Below are 15,831 nucleotides of genomic sequence, written 5' to 3'. Positions count from 1 at the left end.
AGGAGGAAAGGAGAGAACAGCAACGTCGCGAGGAGGAAAAGGAGGAAAGGAGAGAGATTCGTGAGCACGAGCTTAAAATGAAAGAGTTGGAGACCCGAAATAGCTCGCCAGCGCCTAGTCTCACTTCTAACGTTCCAAGAATACGCGATCAACTTCCACCCTTTGTCGTCGGAGAGGATATGGCCAAATACCTCGTGAAATTTGAGCACGTGTGCGAACGGAATAGCATTGAGCGATCCCTCTGGGCACAGAATCTGTTAGCGTTGCTTCCTGGGGAGGCATCAGACGTAATAACTTGCTTATCGAAAGAGGCGTTTGAGAGCTACAGTGATGTGAAGGAAGCGCTACTGCGGAAGTACAAATTGTCGCCCGAAGCTTTCCGGCAGAGGTTCCGGTATGCAAAAAAGGGTAAGGAGTCGAATGTTGACTTCGCGTTTCGTCTAAAAGCCGACTTGGTGGAATGGCTGAAGGGCGAAGAGGTTTTCGACGACCGCGACAAAATTGTCGAATGCATCGCGTTGGAGCAGTTCTACCGTTGCATTGATGAGGATGTCCGGCTCTGGCTGCAAGATAGGCTAAAGGAGGTTAAGCTAAACAAGGCAGCAGAGTTAGCGGAAGAGTATTACACCCGCCGCAGCTTGCACAGCAAGGCAGTGCGCATAGAAAAAGCAGATAGAAGAGATGGGTTTTACGGGAAGCCCGACGAACGGAAGGAAATCACGCGTCGCGAGTTTCGGGACGACGAGTCCCTTCCCAAAGAAACTGTAAGGGATGGACAGAATGCATCTCAGAATGATGACGATGGTCCGAAACAGCGAAACGAAATGACGCGTTCTTTTGAAAAACGGAGACCGTTAACCTGCTACAATTGCAAAAAGCAAGGGCACATCGCTGCAAGCTGCCCAGAGAGAATTGCTTTTGCAACGATACAGGAAACTCACAAAAACATACGTCTATTGGAGCCCTATGTGCAGGAAATTAAGGTAAACGGCAAGAAGTGCCGAGCACTGCGGGACTCTGCAGCAACTATGGACGTTGTTCACCCGTCTTTCGTCTCCTCGAGTGATTTTACGGGAGAGTGCGTTAGGATACGGAAAGTGGCCGAGAAGGAGAGTGTCTGTTTACCGATCGCAACGGTTATCATTGAAGGAGAGTTTGGAAAACTTAACACCGAAGCCGCTGTGTCAGCCGCCCTCCCGGAGCAATTTTCCTACCTCTTCTCAAATAGCTCGGAGCAGCTGCTGAGGGATCAGAGCAAATCATTCTTTGCCGACGTGGCGTACATGGCCCCCACGCGATCCAAAGCGCGCCCGCTGTCGAGGGAACTTGACTTAGCGTCGGTGAGCGAAAGGCGGTGCGGCACACGGACCGATCACGGTAACTTGAGTGGCGAGCAGTCACGGGAGAGGCAGAGCTCGGAGGCTGGCCTAGACGAGCGGGTCCTGGAAGTGAGTGGGAGTGACGCGTGCAGTGCTAGCCGCGATATAGACTCGACGCCGCAATTAGGCGACGCGGGCTCCACACTCGCTCCGGTTTCCGCCAGCCGGCAGGAGCAGGCTGCAGTTGAAAGAAAAAGTCTGATTCGCGAGCAACAGGAAGGCGGTTCATTAGCCGATCTGAGGAAGAGCGTCAAACGGGGAGTGGAAAAAAAGGGGGTTTCATTTGGCAAGGAACCTGGCTTATTGTACCGCCGCTACACGGATAAGCAGGGTCGCAAATATAAGCAGCTTCAGATTCCGCGAAAATATCGCCGGGAAAAATGAATGACCTCATTTGCTTCCTCAGTAGTATGTTTTCGGTCCAAAGCGATTTCAAGAGGACCATTCTATTTGTCATTATTATTGCTGATTATTAATTGTTTCTATTTTGTTATGTTGATGATTTGAAAACTGATTGTTTAAGCCTTGTGTGCTAGATCGTACACCTGCCTCTTGTTGCAGCGGGAGAAAAAAGGGGAAAACAATTTAGTTAGGTTGATTTGAATTATGGCCTTGTCTGGTGTTTGACGGGAGACAGAGGGCACTTGTTCGTGTTGGGTGTTGCCTTTTGCCGGTCGGTTTTGCAAGCTGCAGAACGACCAAGCGGGACCAGTGGCGAGAAGCAAGGTCTTAGGAACGACCCGAGCGGAGCTGGTCAAGGTGCCTTGGCGACGACGTGGTGAGCAGAGCTCCTGTCCTGGCGAGTCGGACCTGGGCACGTGAGGTTACCTGGCGTCCCGACACTGGACGTGAACTTGGACGAGCCTGACGAACGTGCGCGCCTGGCATCCGAGCCACGTGGAGGCAGCTCGTCTTCCCGGCGCCTTATCTGAGGGCGGGGATGCTGTTGTGCCATTACCACAAGCCCGGATCCCGAATCTGCAAGATGCAGAATCTATCCTGCGAGCGCCATAATTCTCCCTTCACAAGTCAAGATGCTGCGCCTTCGTGCGGGAGAAGCCTCGGCGGAGCAGCGTGTTTTGACGTGTCCGCGTGTGCCCGACGGCCCGGCGCCGCACCTCCCTTGCCTGGAGGTCACCGCGCGCGCGAACTTTGAACCGGGTGGCCAGCGCGGTCGCTGGTTGGACCCTTCGGACGACCGTCGTGTGCTGACTTTGTATTGGGCCGTTTGAGTGACAATGGGCCTCGGGGATTATAAAAGCAGCGACACGCCGCTCGAAAACAGGATCCGCCGACCCCACCTGGAGAGAGGGTCGCTCCCGACTGGGGTGAGATGTGTCACGCGTTTTCGCTGGACGCCGTCGTGCGAGAACAGTCGCGTTTGTGTGAGCTCTCGGCCCCACTGCCGATCCGTTTATGTCCTGTATGATAACCTGTATATAATGTATAAAGTCCCTTTTGTTATTCTCATCGACGCCAGGCTCGGAGTCTTCGCTACCAACGCTCTGTCACGAAACGGGTGAAGAGCGCTACGGGACCACAAAGCCGTAATCGTGGTGCAGCGGTGCAAGTTCGTAACAGTATTCCAACGCGCGAGTAGTCCGCCATTTTGTTCAGCCGCTCCTACCCCCGGCGCGACCTCAGCGATGAACTCCGGAACCTGTCGCGCTGCGTGACACCGGACAATTAACGGCGAAGGTTAGACTTAGAACAGCTCCGCTGTTAAGAGCCGGGCCCGTATTCACAAAAATTTTCTATCATAAGTTCTTTTTACAATTGGTCGTCCGCCTTTGCTAATGGTATGCTCAGCAACAGGATTGGCTAGAATTTTCTCTTCAAAACAATTCTAGCGTAAGAAGTATTTTGAAATATGGGTCCAGGTTTCCTGGCGCCCACTCGTCTTTTGCGCACCGTAAACTTCTGTAGAAGAAAAAGAAGACATTCATAAGGTAGGAACATGTTTGTAGAGCAATTTGGCGCGCGCCGAATTCGGTGTGTTGGCTAAAACTCGGAGATTTGAATTTACACTTGAAGGCGGTTGCTCCCGTAAATAACCGGGCAGCCGAATCATTGCTGCTGTAGCCTTGTGATTTTGTACGTATGTTTACGGCTTTCGAGTGCTGCGCTTGACTGTTTGGCGCTGACGCGCATCCGCACAAGCAGGATGCTGACAGCGGAAAATAAGATAAAGAAAAGGGCACAGTGAATGCTTCAAAGGTATCATTTATTCCTCGTTGTGATACTTGCGTGCGAGCTGCTGCCTTCTTTCGTTAGCATTTTTTCTCTCTCTAGTATAAGTACGATACTAGGGATACAGAAACCGAAGCACACAGCAGAAAGAATGTAAATCAACCGCCACAATTCAAAATCAGGCATTTTAAAGAGCGGTATTACAAAATTGTATACGCAAGGCCATATATTACTGATGAAGCAACTTCACGTTACGATCGCAGCCCTAAAACACCTTGCTCAATGTTAAACGTGATATCGCAATGCCCTCTCGTTGCGTAGATGCATATCACCCGCGCTGTTGCATCAATAAGAGCACAGCTGCGACCTTCTCATCGTTCGTGTCCCTCGAGCAGCATGAAAGAGGGTGCCTCGAAGGCAACTAGATATTGTAACCGCAGATCGACTTGATACGTCTCGAAGAAGTTAACCACAAAGATGGCCAAGAGATATAAAACGCACAGCGTTCTGGCAAGAGGTATGCTTATTCCTGTTCGTTGTCAGACAGTTCCCTCTCTGCCCCTGAAACTGTGTGAAGGTCAAGAAAAAGAGGCTGATTTATCTGGCATCGAAATGTATATACGTGCTTCGTTTCTGCATTTCGCCTTGTGTTTTTTTTTTTTTCAGAGCAACTGTACAGTGATCTACGCTATCAACGCTTATGTTAAGCAGTCCAAACTCGATATCTTTGTAGTCTTCAATAGTTGAACAGTCTTCAAGATGTGGGTATTTATATTTGTGAACCGTCATCATAACCGAGTGAGGAATGAAAGTATAACAATAATTTTGCCGCGAGCGCCAATTTTCTGAAGGAGGTCCTCAGGCTCCAATACCGCGATCAGCCTTCGTTATGTGTAACTGAAGCGCAATTAGAGCTTGTTTTGGTCGTAATCTGGCTACTTGGATTTAGAGGTGGCCAATAAGCTACCCGCAATAAGCGTTGTGAGTATTATTGCTTCATTAGTTATTTCAGAACGCCAAAAGAAGGAACATATTTCATTTGAAGGTTGCGGAATCGTTACCGGAATTTCGAAAAGCCCTCGGTTGAGGCGGAGAGAGGTAAGAAGAAGGGCGGGGGGGGGGGGTCAAATAACTGTGTAGAGGCTTATGTGCAGCTCAAGAAAATCATTCCCGAAGAGAAAAAGCAAACCGAAAATATTAGAGTAGAAAAGTCAAGGTCATCACAGAGATCCGAACCTTGTAGGAAAGTTTCACATTGCTACCGGGCATCGTTATTCAATTACTCCCAAGACTGTTTTTTAGCATGTGTGACAGTTGTTGCATATAGCTTGCTTGCAAGGTCTCGTTGCAAGTGCGCAGATGTCAGCTTTAAACTCAGCCTGCTAACTTTTTCGCTACTGTATTGCTCACCGGTGCAATGATACCCCAATGATCGTTTGCATAAAGTGCACAATGCGCTTTGATCTTATACTTTTAAACGCTTCTATCCCAAAAATAGCGTGTTCTTGCATAAGTCCTAAGTTAGTAACGCATACTTAAACCATGCAACTACACCCAGCCTTCATGCCTTTAGCTTGTCAGATTTGGCTAACATAAATGAGGTTCTGATACGTGAATAGGGCAGATAGGGCAGAATAGGGCTACAACAATTGGAGATTCATTCGGCCCCGCTAAGCTCCGGTCTGGCATTCTAAAGCACCCGAAAGCGGTTTGTTCTGTACGCCTCTTACTTTCCTTCCTCCGTCACTTAGTCTTAACGGGTCGACCCGTAAAGACTCGTCTCAGCAGCATGTCATGCTCGCCCAGAGGAAAGAATGATTGTTTTGCTAAGGCAAGCCTTGTGAACTGGGCCGTTCTGACCATTTCCCGCGTTGACAGATGAGCGGCTCACCAGGTTTCTATCAAAATTCGTAAGTTCGCGAATCGGTTGAATGCAAGTCAGCAGGCATAAGACAACTCGCGTCACTGTCACTAAGCCCCTCAGAGAACGCTACCTGTTTGACGTGCAGTTGAGGAAGACATCTCCTCGGAGGGCAGTCAAGTGGGGAGGGTCGAATTTCTTCACACTGCACTGTTACAACTAACGCACAGACAGACAACGCCAAAGTCAGAGAACGTTGCACTGCGGTTTCCGTTGCTTGTCATTGTGTGCTTTTGCTTTATTCGCAACAACAAAGCTGAGGCAGAGTGTTTTGCAGTGCCAGACTGTAAGCACAGTATTCAATATCGGTGACCTCATCGCGCGAGGGGCAAAACGGATAAGCAGGGCATCTCTTCTTAAATACCCAAAATACCTTGACCACACAAGGCTTACGTGGAAGCATGCAGAGCAATTAAAAAAGTATATAAGTCACATTGTTGATGTTGTAACCTGCAAGTATCGTTACACGTTAGGCGCAGCATGTACACATCAGACATCGGCGTCCTTGAGCCAATCGATACGATGTTACTTTCTTCTACTGATACAAATAATATCTTCTGATGCTAAATATCGGCCCTTTCACTTTTACGCTGCATCGCACAACCAAACGAGCCATGAGGTGCTTTCCAGTGAGCACTATATTGATATCAGTCTCGTTCCCTATTTTCAAAAGTAAGGCAACTGTTTCTGCTTAAGCTTGGAACGTGCTCTACGGCACACCAACCGTGTGTTGGAAAGTACACAACAAAATGCCTGCACGTACTACTGCTTTCGTACCTACCTGTGCTTACCTGGAGATAGGCATAAAGTGACAGTGCCCAATAACTGAGAGACGAAGGCTGCAGCTGAGCTCGAAAGCATTGTTTTATTTATATCTTCGAACATGCATGGTACAAATACAAAAGGGCTGGTACATCAAACTAACACAGGCTTAAAATTAAACAATGGAATGACGGCTGTTCTGTAAATCGTACATCGCACAAAATGCCCTGACAAAGACGCTTAGTGTCTTGGCTGTATCTCAACGGAAACAGTGTTGTTATATAATCTGCAAAAGGATCAGTCTTCCCCCGTTTGTGTACACGAATAACCCTCTGAACTTGTCCAAATGTCTTCTGAAGCCAACACCGAATTATAGACGGTAAATTGCGAACGAGTGGTTCCGTGCCACGGGTACTGTATCCACCTTCACGTGAGCCAAGCTTTACATGAAGTAGTGTCGATATCAGTGCTAGAGCAATCCTCACCCACCAGGTTTCAATCCTCGCCCACCAGTCACCACGGGCGTTTCACGTCTCTGCAGTCTTGTTCAAGCGAAGGCAAGACGCGGCAAGTTGCTGTACACAGACACGCTACTCGCACTCGCGTAGTAATGGTCGTTTTATTGCAGCGTGCACTACAGGGCATGCGAGTATACGACTCAACTCCCGCGCTTTTGAGCGATATTTTCCTGCGGGGCCGCAAGGCCTGCATCGGTTTCCCTGCCTCTTCCTGAATATTCGCGTCCGAAAGGTGAGCGATGGTGACTGGGGAAGGCGTGGTCTGCCGGCCTTCAAGCCTTAGGGCTATTCTTTGCTATCTCGGCCTCGAGGGGCTTGAAGATGGTGCGCGCGAAGTTGAAGGCGTCGACGGCCGATTTGGAGATGCTGTCTTTGTTTTCCTGGGCCCAGCTCTGGAACCGCGTGGCAGCCATGTTGTAGCTCACGGGAAACCTGTCCGACGCGTACTGGACTTGTCCGCCTGGGGTTGGAAAAGAAGCGAGAATATGCATTTCGTTGACATGACGTAACTTCAGCTCCCCTCAATCTTTCCTGAGACGGAGGAAAGTAACGGCCTCCGTATACTATTCGTAGCTGTTTGCGTGGTGCGCTTTCTACCACACGTCGTATGCGTTTGTACACGCATGTTTACGAGTTGTTAGCGTGCCAGCAATGGTGAGTCAACTGTCTCTTCCATTCGTCAAGCCAGTTGATTCGTTACATGATTTCCTGTGATTGGTGAGATCATTGGCACGATATGGAAGAGGACGCTGGCAGAAAGTTACAAATCAAAGCGCATGACTAGTTGGTACAGCATACTAGCATTTCGAAACTATCACCATTTACAGAACAGGGACAAAGGAAGAGGGAAAATTTGTAGTGTTGCTAAAATCTAGAGATTTTATGAATATATCTGCATAATTCTTGTGAAATACACAAATCTACAAAGGGCTCTGAGAAATCTTTAGATTTCCGCGTTTCAAAGCGCAACTCGTGATTATCTTTTATTTGTGAGTAGTGATAGCCTAAGACCAACAGTGTACATCAGGTGCTAACAAAACATGGTGCCCTTCTCGAGCTTCTTCGAACGTTTGAAACAGGAGTAGTTTATCTGCATGCAAAGATCTCGTGGCAGCGATCCTATATACGTTAAAGCAATTATTTGTTAGCGTGATTTCAACCTGTCGCTTTCTCTGAAAGCGCTCAATCTTCTTATTCGTCGTGATAATCACGCGCTCTTAAATTCACGCGCTCTTAGAAGAACGGGCATGCACTTGCCTTCAGACTGATGCTTCCTTTCTAAGACGCCACATGAAAAGGGGAAGAAATAGCACCTTTCTTTTACCCATGTGCGAAATACAGTTCCAGTGCTCGAGCACCGCACACGCAGACTTTGCACGTTCCAGTGCCTCCATCGCATGTGAAGCTTGTATGGCCATGACAATCTTTGCTGATCGATTTGCAAGCAAAAATTACAGGCGCACTCGTCTTCTAGAAGCCATGCTAAGGTGTTTCTAATGGATCCTATGTTTTGAAAGTGTCTGCGTTGAAATCTGACACCGTGATCGAGCTTCTTGTGTGCTGCAGGTGTTCTTTCTTTTTATTTTTCTTTAAGGAGTTGCTCCCTTAGGGACGCGACGCATATAATGCTGAATTATCATCATTATCACATCTTCAGCCGAATCATGTTCACTGCAAGACGTTGCTTCTGCCGAAACGTTTCTCTGCGGTTTTGCCATTTTCTGTGTCAAGTGAACCGACACTAAGCCCTCCAACCTCCAAGTAAAATCACTCAGTTTAATCTACTGCCACCTTTGACTGTGGTCCCTTTGCTTGGCACCTGCCAGTTATTCAAAGACACCGCAGATGATGCCTTCCCGCTTCGTGTAATCTATATAACACCGCTCCTTCATCTTTATCACAACTACATACATTTAATGGCGACCTACCAATTCAGTACAAGCTCTGCCCACAAAATAGGAGGGCATGTGCGCTCTGTGCCTCCGCACTACAAAAACATAGTTTTCGAAAGAAGTTCGAATCCATCGAGACATCATGGAAATGAGCGAACATTATTGGCTGTCAAATCGACAGAAAGGTTCGCTGAGCTGGACAGCGGTGCATGTGCTACTGCATTCTCAGGTTGTCGCTGACTCTAGAACGTCATCTACCCGTGTTCGATTTCAGATAGAACGAATGTCGTCCACCTATCTGGTAACGATACGTCTATCTTTTTTTTTTCATATTGCTCGTCGCGCGATCCTTGGCTTCTTTTCAATTGCGTTGCCGAAAATGCATGCCAATGCCGAAAATATCGATACAGCGCTTCCTGTGTTTTCACTCACTGGCGCTCTTGAGGGCGTCGAAGAGGCCGGTCGACTCCTGCTGCGGCAGGGAAGACCTGGACGAGCCCCCCTTGGCCGGGGGCGCCGCACTCACCACCGCGCACGCGACCAACAGCACCACGAGCAGGGCAGCCAGGCTCCACGAACGAACCATCGCTTCCGCACTGAGAAGAGTTGCGACGCCAAGTGGAATGCGCTGCTGAAATTTCAAAACACGCGACTGTTCTGTTAACTTCTGTTCTGCTACGTACGGGTTGCTATGGGCAGATTTAGGCTGGGAATAACTCGGCTACTCAGCTCCTATACGGTTACAGCACAAAAAAGTATAGAATATATGACAATGAAATGTATACAGAAATGAAAAAAATGACAATTAAACAAATAAAGATAACACCGCGACGGCGAATTCACTTGACGTCTGTCCGTGCGCGGCTACCCGAATGTCGTCACACTTTGTAGTTCTCACCTGTTGGTGCAAGAGTCCTTCACGTATCAATGGATGGTGGGTCGAAACGCACCACTCAGTTAAAGTTGCGTTCAAAACACAGATCGTAAGTGAGTCACCTCGTACATAACTGCAAGGGACTACTTATCACAAACGTTGATCTACCTCTGCGTCCACTAAAGAGTGTTTCAAGGCCGTGGTCAGCAAGTCATCAGCAGCAAAAGGCTAACATATATACTTAACACACGCCGCTGTCGCAGCGGTTGCCCACAAACGAAGCAGTAAAATATAGTGATGAGGATGAGTGTCTTGATTTATTTTAAAATTTACGCAGTTTCTGCTCCCACTTTTGACTAGAGCCATCCAAGAGCGGGAGGTCTAGGTGTCGCGTTTAGGTGGATACGGATGCACGCATTATATGATATCCTGAAGTCCTATAAGCTGCCTGGTCGCTGCAGTCCGGCATGGTGACCTTCACTTTGTCCGGCGGTCGCTCATGGTGGCACCACTCGTCGATGTTGTGAAGTCCGCAAAGACGTTGGTGACAACATAAGAATACAGCGACAAACGCATTGCTCTCCAGTTCAAGGATAGTGTCTGCAGGTTTGCCAGCCAATGATGTTCCCTCATTTCCGTGGCGTCACAGCGGAGGCGAGGTTCTTTCAAGTGAAACAACGTGTGAGACCGGGCTAGTAGCTCTTGTCCTTGTCGCATTACTAGTGTCCCGTGTCCACTCTTGCGATGGTTATATCAGTTCTTTCAACATTGACATCTCTTGGGGATTATGGGCCGCATACAAACAAAGCTTTTTTGTTTGCAAATAATCTATGACATTGATTGGTCGTCTTTGCTAATGATATGTGCAGCATCAGGATTGGCTGAATTTGCCCTTGCGAACACTTATAGCGTAAGAGCGTTCCGTGAATACAAGCTTATATGTTTTGTAGTGCTGAGGCGCTGGGGGCAAGTGCAGTGCGGTTTTTTGAGCGGAGTTTATACTGAACTCTTAGACTCGCCGAGCACAGATCGCCGAGGCAATGTTTCTTTGATCATATGCCTGAAACGTGACTGTCGCGTGCTGGAGTACACCTTTTGTGCCGATAATTACTCGCTGAAATGTCTAGCATCTACCGGAAACACGGCTTTGATGCCAGTGAGCGGAAGCTGTCTCTGTCGCATCAAAGCTGTTTTTTTTTTTTTGTTAGTTGGGACAGTGCAGAAAATGCGCCCGCTTCAAGCGTCCCTAAAGAGGAACAGTAGATCAGTTTAGTGTAATAAATTATTCTTTTAAAACTCTACCTTCGTTAATCTCGCGGCAATCAGTTGACCATTAGAAGAAAAACATCAAGGTAGACGTTTCTTTATCTGCGTTTCGCTCCGAATTCCCAGCTCCCGTACGACAATGCTACGTGACGGTATTCATTTTTCTTTTCGTATTTGTCCACTGTGGTTTTGTAACAGATGGTGAAACTTTATAACTTCCGTCCTTGAGTGTTCTTAAATAGAATGCAATGCTTTGAAATACTGCAGCTTTTCCGATTACATTTATGTAGGCGTGCGCAGGCGCAGTCAAAATACGTGACGTCACGACAACCTGATGCGAGTACATCGAAGTCGCGTTGCCGCCCATCTTTCCTCTTTTCGCCTTTTCTGATTTACCATGCTTTCTCTCAAAGTAAGAGTGGCTTTGTTTAGTAGAGTAGTAAGGTAGTTTACTGACGCTGCTGAAATACTTTTTTTCCTCTTTAGTGTCTTTTTGTAGCCATCTATCCCAAAGCCATACGTGAAAAAAAGAACGAAGCTGTGAGCCAGGAGAGAAACAGAAAGTGGAAATCAAAAACAAAAGGGGGTGCACTTTGCGCTGGCTATTGAAATACAACATCCAACAAAACAAACTACTAAGATAATAAAAAAACAAAGAATAGTGTTATAGGACAAAAACGTACGCTTCACACACGGTTCTTAAGAGACTTTTGCGCGCACGAAGACAGGACGTCGAACGAATAAGGGACACACAAAATGCGCATACATATTGCAATATGCGCATATTGCGTGTCCCTTCTTAATTCGTTCGACGTGCTGTCTTTGTGCGCGCAAAAGTCTCTTAAGAACTATGTACAACCCACTTGCTCAAAACGTAACGCTTTTGAGCTTCCCACACGTGTACGTGTGATTTGACGGTGAACAATGTATGCACGCGGTAAGCGAACGAAAGCACTCTCCACTAATGTGCATAACGCAAACCTGGCACACGAAATCGCGAGACACAGTCAACGCAGAGAAGTCAGGGTGGCCTTGCAAATAACTAGGCAGTCGGCCTAAAGGTGCAATCTATTCGTGGAGTTGCGATGGCCTCGATAAAAAATATTGCGATGCCGCGCGACGTCGATGCGGACATCGAATACCGATCGCTTCAGCGGTCAATAACGCGCGCAGTAAAACGCAAATCCATTCGCGTAATTAAATAGGCGCGTAAGCGACGTACCAAGTGCCTAGAACTCTCGTGTGGCTCGAACCTTCTCTCGGACTGGTTTCTCGAAGTTAACCGATTGATAAATATTTTCGTGCCCAAGTTCCGAAGAAAACGCTCCTAAACCAAGACACCAATCTCTGCCAGCACCTAACCACCTAAATTTGGCCCTTCTGCCAACTGCATTTTGGCGCAAGTGCTTTGCGAAGTGCATGGTTAAAGGGCTGATGCAACACCAGTTACAGATACTCTTACCAAATAGTGCATCTCTCGTGCACCTCTCGAGTAAGTAGCACGCAAATAAGACAGTCGACGACTTTTATGGCGAAGGAACCAAACAGAAGCAGTACAAATAACTGCTGATAGCCAGTCTGGCCGAGCATCACGTAGTTGATTCAGCACTCACAAGAACATAAGATTTAAATGAAAAAAAAGAGAGGAACGAAAATTTTTCATTGCAAGTGCGAACCGCCTGGGACTCAGCCACGAGAGTTCGAAGAACAAACAGTGGGCACGCGAACGTACCTTTTGGGCGCGACTGTCCAAAACGAAAGACGCTTCGTTCAACGCTGGATGTGCGTGGCACCACAACAGACTCCTCTTAGCTGCCTCCACGGTTACATACTGCGAGGCGTGGGTTTTGTGCCGTCACCGCTCTCTCCTGCGTCCCTGTGACGTAACAGTCGCAAGAGCGTCGAGCGCCCTCTCCAGACGCCTGCATATGGGCCAGTTCACCCTGAACCACGTGAATCCGTTTCGTGCTTTCGTAAATACCGAAAAGTCTCGCAATAAAAAAAATTTAATGCGAGAGGCATTTCTAACGGAACACTAGAGAAGTCCCTAAATATCTCGTGTCCTCGGTTTTTTACGTTTTAGACCAAAGGTATGACGTGCCAAAAGGGTATGGAAAGGGCAACGTCCTCTATAGATAGGATAATGTGTATACTGTTGGCAGCTTGTAGCAAACTTGATCGCAATTTTCTTATTTATTTTCTTTTTCTTTGTTTGCACCTTCGTCACCACATTGTGCAACTCGACAACCTTATTGATATGGCAGTTTAGGTCACATCATGGTACTTAGTCTTCAAATATATTGAGCTCTTGTCTACCAAAGACTAAAATAAAAACTATAACATGCTTCCCGTATCGTAGTGGCGAGGTGTAATGTCAGTTATTTCTTCAGGAGTGCGTTATGGCAGCGGATTATCTTTCCTCCTCTATATGTGTTGTTCATCATCACGTCATTTATTGATTTTGCTCCCTCTTTACTACCGTTTTCCTTTTCTTGCTTTTTTTAGAAGAAGGAGTGCAACAGCCGAGAAAAACGTGTACTAGAACAATTGCCTTACTGTTTATTGGAGCAGGGTGAATTGAATTGAATTCTGGCGTTTTACGTGCCAAAACCACGATTTGATTATGAGGCACGCCGTAGTGGGGGAATCCGGATTAATTTTCACCACGAGGAGATCTTCAACGTGCCCCTTATGCACGAGACACGGGCGTTCTTCTTATATTTCGCCCCCATTGAGATGCTGGCGCCGCCACCGGTATTTCATCCCGCGACCTCGTGCTTAGCAGCAACACCGTAGCCGCTAAGCCACCATGGCAGATACGGAGCAGAGTGTTGAAACTGAAGTTCTGGACCTCTTTTTCTTTTGCTTTTTTTTTCTTTATATCAAGGGGAAATCGCTACGCATAAACAATGATACGGATCGACGTGAACACGTGGTGCTTGTTAGGACTGGCTCTCTGTATAAATTGGGTATAGGCTGCGCCCTTGTGACTTACTTGGTGTGCGTGCATCAGCACTGATTTGCATGCACGTGCAAGCTATTCCCAACTCATTTCGCGTTACTTTTGTGCGTGAATTGTCCACATGCTTTGCTATCTTCGCGGACCGTGGACAGCAAGAGCCTCGCACATGACGACACAAGCGCCATTCTGGGTCCCCCTTTCCAGCTTCCACAGCTAAAGCTAATCCGTAGATAAACCGATCAGCTAAAGGAGCGGCTATTGACCATGCTAGTGGTCTTCCATCAGCGTAACGCTACTACATCACTGCAATGCACCCGTCCTTTACAATAGGAATAAGCTTGAAAAGCCGCGATGTTCCTGAACATGTAAACACGTCGTTTTTTTACAATACCTGCCCAGTCCTCACAGGCTAAACTATGGTAAGCCAAGCGCTGTCACTACGAAAATGCTGCATAAACAACGCAAACATTATTAAGCGTGGCTTGCAGATCGTCCGCGGCACCTCGCCTGTGCGCTAACGTCCTCTTCTCTGTGGCTGTTTATCACTAGGCCAATATAATATAGCAGCAGTCGATATGATAATCTAAAGAACACTTTCACGAGGCGCGGGCATCATCATTATGGAACGCTTTGTCTTAAGAACAGCATCCGGCGCGTCTGCAACTGCAAATGTGTCTGCATAATCTGGAAACAGCGCGTTCTTCTACTGGGCACGGAATTAAATAGGAACGAAAAAAAGAAAAAGGGAAGCCTTAGCACCTCTTACGCGTGATTACTTGTAAGTGCCCTGCGAGATCGTTGCGTAACTGGCACCCAAGCAAGCACCATCCCCCCAAGCTGGACGTCCGTGAATGTATCACACCGTGCAGCGTCATACGCCGTGGTAAGCGTGAAAATGGAAATCGACGCGGTATTTTTTTTTTTCTGTGGCTTGTTCCCGTTTGTCGCGTTTGCGCAGCGATATCACGCAGCATTACGAGGAAACGTTCACATTAACAGCTGGGCAATTCGAAGTTATACAGCGCCCGTCAAATTCAATCAGAATAGCCTGACGCGTTCATCTTCCCCTACAGCGGCGGCTCACGAGGGCCAACGGCGCGTGGTATATAGACCTAGCATCGGGGCCTTCTCCTTGTCCTGCAAGGCAAACTCCTTCGGACTCATCGAGTCGAGGCCGTCCACGGGGAAGGACGCAGATAGTGCATCAGCGTTATATCGTAGGAGCGCGCACAAGATCGAAAGATCGCAATCGGGCCTGGTCAAGTACGTTGCTGCGATCGGTTCAAAAGACAACGCGACGTTCGGTTATTTTATGATGAGCATAGTATTTCGCGTCGTTGTTTTGTTTTCTTACTTTTCTTTGCTACTGTAACTGCCATTAACGCTGCAGTACTGCTTTTCTCCGGTTTCTTCTTCTTCTTCTTCTTTCTTTATCTTTTCTTTCTTTTTTTCGGTAGGAAAATAACATGGTCTAGCGGCGCCACGCATACACAGTACTAACTTTGAGCGCTCTTCAGTTCCTGCATTACTTAAGGTCAAATAATCAGCGCTGAAATCAAGCTTGAAATGTTACAATCGGTAAGTTCTGATGCTCCTATCTGAGGAACATCTACAGTAGTTCAGGGTTCGCTCTATGTATCTCTTAACGTTTTCTTACCTCCGTACCACCTTCTCTCTCTCTCTAGTTATCCTCCACCTCAGGAAAGCCCGTGATATTTCCGTGTACTGCGCTATGCAGGAAGAACCGGATTCACTATTGTCACGCTTAAACATCTGCGTCTTATGTTGTAGTGTTACTGTGAAAACGCTGCGTGACAAGTCCTGGTGCTTATGTGAAAGGTTATTCGATATGTAATCTTGAACCCTGTATGTTGTAAGATAGAACCATTCAAGAGCTACAAGAGCTAAAGAGTAGCCGGCGCCCATACATATAAATATATATATATATATATATATATCTGCGTGCTCGTAGTAGTATATTGGCAAGCGTTTTGATCACTGGAATTTATTTCCCTTTTATAAAGCCGCCATAGAATGTCCCGAAATTCTATCGTAAACCTGACGTCT

General features: G+C 47.4%; 1 protein-coding gene across 3 annotated transcripts; it reads right to left on the bottom strand.

Moving 5' to 3' along the window:
* Positions 1–6,336: 6,336 nt before the first annotated feature.
* LOC135920007 (uncharacterized) lies at positions 6,337–12,692 on the bottom strand. 3 transcript variants are annotated; one of them, XM_065454071.1, is made up of 3 exons: positions 12,535–12,692; positions 9,095–9,258; positions 6,337–7,230 (listed from the first exon to the last, which is right to left on the bottom strand). In XM_065454071.1, exons 2-3 carry the CDS (start codon positions 9,246–9,248, stop codon positions 7,043–7,045), a joined length of 342 nt encoding a protein of 113 aa, XP_065310143.1. In that variant the 5' UTR covers positions 9,249–9,258; positions 12,535–12,692; the 3' UTR covers positions 6,337–7,042. The 3 variants fall into 3 exon arrangements, with proteins under 3 accessions (XP_065310143.1, XP_065310144.1, XP_065310146.1); XM_065454072.1 differs by having other exon boundaries at positions 9,095–9,293; positions 12,535–12,690; XM_065454074.1 differs by having other exon boundaries at positions 9,095–9,290; positions 12,535–12,642.
* Between the last annotated feature and the right edge of the window lie 3,139 nt (positions 12,693–15,831).

Source organism: Dermacentor albipictus, chromosome 4, assembly GCF_038994185.2.
Source record: "Dermacentor albipictus isolate Rhodes 1998 colony chromosome 4, USDA_Dalb.pri_finalv2, whole genome shotgun sequence".
Classification (NCBI taxonomy): Eukaryota; Metazoa; Arthropoda; class Arachnida; order Ixodida; family Ixodidae; genus Dermacentor; species Dermacentor albipictus.
This window is presented reverse-complemented; position numbering and strand designations above follow the sequence as displayed.

Bases quoted from the DNA above. Each gene is read 5' to 3' on its own strand.
- LOC135920007 (XM_065454071.1), bottom strand. From the start codon at position 9,248: ATGGTTCGTTCGTGGAGCCTGGCTGCCCTGCTCGTGGTGCTGTTGGTC. The intron at 7,231-9,094 runs GTGAGTGAAAAC...TTCCAACCCCAG, and splicing joins CGACGCCCTCAAGAGCGCCA to GCGGACAAGTCCAGTACGCG.